General features: G+C 50.5%; 1 protein-coding gene across 7 annotated transcripts in view; it reads right to left on the bottom strand.

Annotated features, from left to right (window-relative positions):
* ACAD10 (acyl-CoA dehydrogenase family member 10) overlaps positions 1–1,833 on the bottom strand; it is a 68,807-nt gene that overhangs the window by 58,738 nt on the left and 8,236 nt on the right. For 6 of the 7 annotated variants that reach the window (XM_017542529.2, XM_017542566.2, XM_017542538.2 and 3 more), the window contains exon 2: positions 1,062–1,261. In XM_017542529.2, coding sequence (XP_017398018.1) covers positions 1,062–1,248 — 187 coding nt within the window. In that variant the 5' untranslated portion in view covers positions 1,249–1,261. Of the gene's footprint in view, positions 1–1,061; positions 1,262–1,833 lie in introns of those variants that run through there. The other variant, XM_037743567.1, reaches the window with a different exon arrangement.

Raw genomic sequence — 1,833 nt, 5'->3', positions numbered from 1 at the left:
TGGAAATGAAAAGAAGTCACAGCAGAGTAACATGCTAGAAAGAGCCAGAGTCCCTGATACCACAGAGCACATCACAGAGTGCCCCAGACCACATACCTGGGCTTTTGTGTGCAAGAGAAAGGAACTTCTAGCTTGTTTCAGTCACTGTTTTGTTAGGTTTTGTACTGCTTGAAGCCAAAACGACTCTAACTAATAAAAGCTGAACTGAGTAGAAAAGAAGTTAAACCAGGGAGGGGCTGGTAAAGAGAAGACCAGCGACCAGAGAGCTGACCCTGACCCTGTTGGTCCAGAAGCAGGTTTAGAGGGAGTTGGGTAGAAGAGAGGAAGACTGTGATCAAAGGGGGAATTTCAGCCTTCTAGATTTCAGAAGCAGCGCAGTTCCCAAGGAAAAATGATTAAATTATTTGGGTTTTTTTTTTTTTTTTCAGGGTCTTGCTCTGTTGCCCAGGCTGGAGTGCAGTGGCATGATCACAGCTGACTGCAGCGTCAACCACCTGGAGTCAAGCAATCCTCCTACCTCAGCCTCCTGAGTAGCTAGAACTACAGGTATGTGTCATCGTGCCCAGATAATTTTTAAATTTCGGCAGATACAGGGTCTCACTATGTTGCTGAGGCTGGTCTTGAATTGATGGGCTCAAATGACCCTTCCACCTCCGCCTCCCAAAGTTTTGGGATTCCAGGCCTCAGCCACTGCACCCTACCAAAGTGGTTAAATTCTAATCACAGTACTCATAACAGTTCATCGATTGAGAATTTAGGATGCACTGAGCAATCACTGTGCTAAGCAAGTGCTTCCCATGGATAACTCTCCACCAAATCCCAAGGAGGAAGGCACTACTAGTAACCCTCATTTATTGATGAGGAAAGTAAGATTTGGAGAAGCTGAACCATGCACTCAACATATTCAGCCACCTAGTGGTGCTTAAAATTTGACTCAAGAGCCAGAGCACGGCCGGCTGGGACACACTGCTGCCCCAGTGTTCCCCTCTGCCTCCCCGATCACCCTCCATTCTCCCACTGCCACCCTAGGCCCCCAAAGTGAAACAGAATGAATAGCTCACCAGCAGCGACTCTCCCCGGAGAAGGAATGAGAACTCCGCCCATGTCGAAAATCACCGCTCTGTAGGTGCTGCCTCCGAGGTGTGTCCATCTGTGGGCCACCTGGTGCCTGCGCTGGGTGTGTTTCAGGAAGGCTGTCCTCCACACCCACTGGAGACAGAAGGACTGGAAACAGCTCCTTATGCACATGGTGAGGCCGAGGCTGCATGGGAAGAAGGCACAGGGTGTGACTTGCCTGCACTGCCTTGCACCCAGGCCTCCATCTGGAGCTCAGAGGGGCCAGCCAAACATCTCTAACCCATCTCCAACAGGCACTTCAAACCACATCCACAACTGACCTCAGTGTCTCCTTCCTCCTGGCTACTCAGTCAAGGGCTCCGTCGCCAACTCGGCTGCCCAAGCTAGAAAACTGGGACTCACCCCTGACTTTCTGCAATCTCAACCTCACCACGCCCCATCCAGTTCTGTGCTGTCGATTCCTCCTTCTGAAAATCTCATCTCCCTCTTCGCACTCTCACTGCTACCATCTTGCCCATGGATCCTAACTGGCCCCCTTGCCTCTTCTCAGACCTCTCTCCAACTCTTTCTTCACCCTTCGGTCAGAATATTCTTTCACAATTGCAAATCTGATCACATCCTACCTCCATTTAAAACCTTCAGTGGCCAGGCGCAGTGGCTCATGCCTGTAATTTCAGCACTTAGGAAGGCCAAGGCAGGTGGATCACGAAGTCATGAGTTCAAGACCCGCCTGGCCAACACAGTGAAACCCTGTCT

This window comes from Cebus imitator, unplaced genomic scaffold (assembly GCF_001604975.1).
Source record: "Cebus imitator isolate Cc_AM_T3 unplaced genomic scaffold, Cebus_imitator-1.0 Scaffold8, whole genome shotgun sequence".
Lineage (NCBI taxonomy): Eukaryota > Metazoa > Chordata > Mammalia > Primates > Cebidae > Cebus > Cebus imitator.
This window is presented reverse-complemented; position numbering and strand designations above follow the sequence as displayed.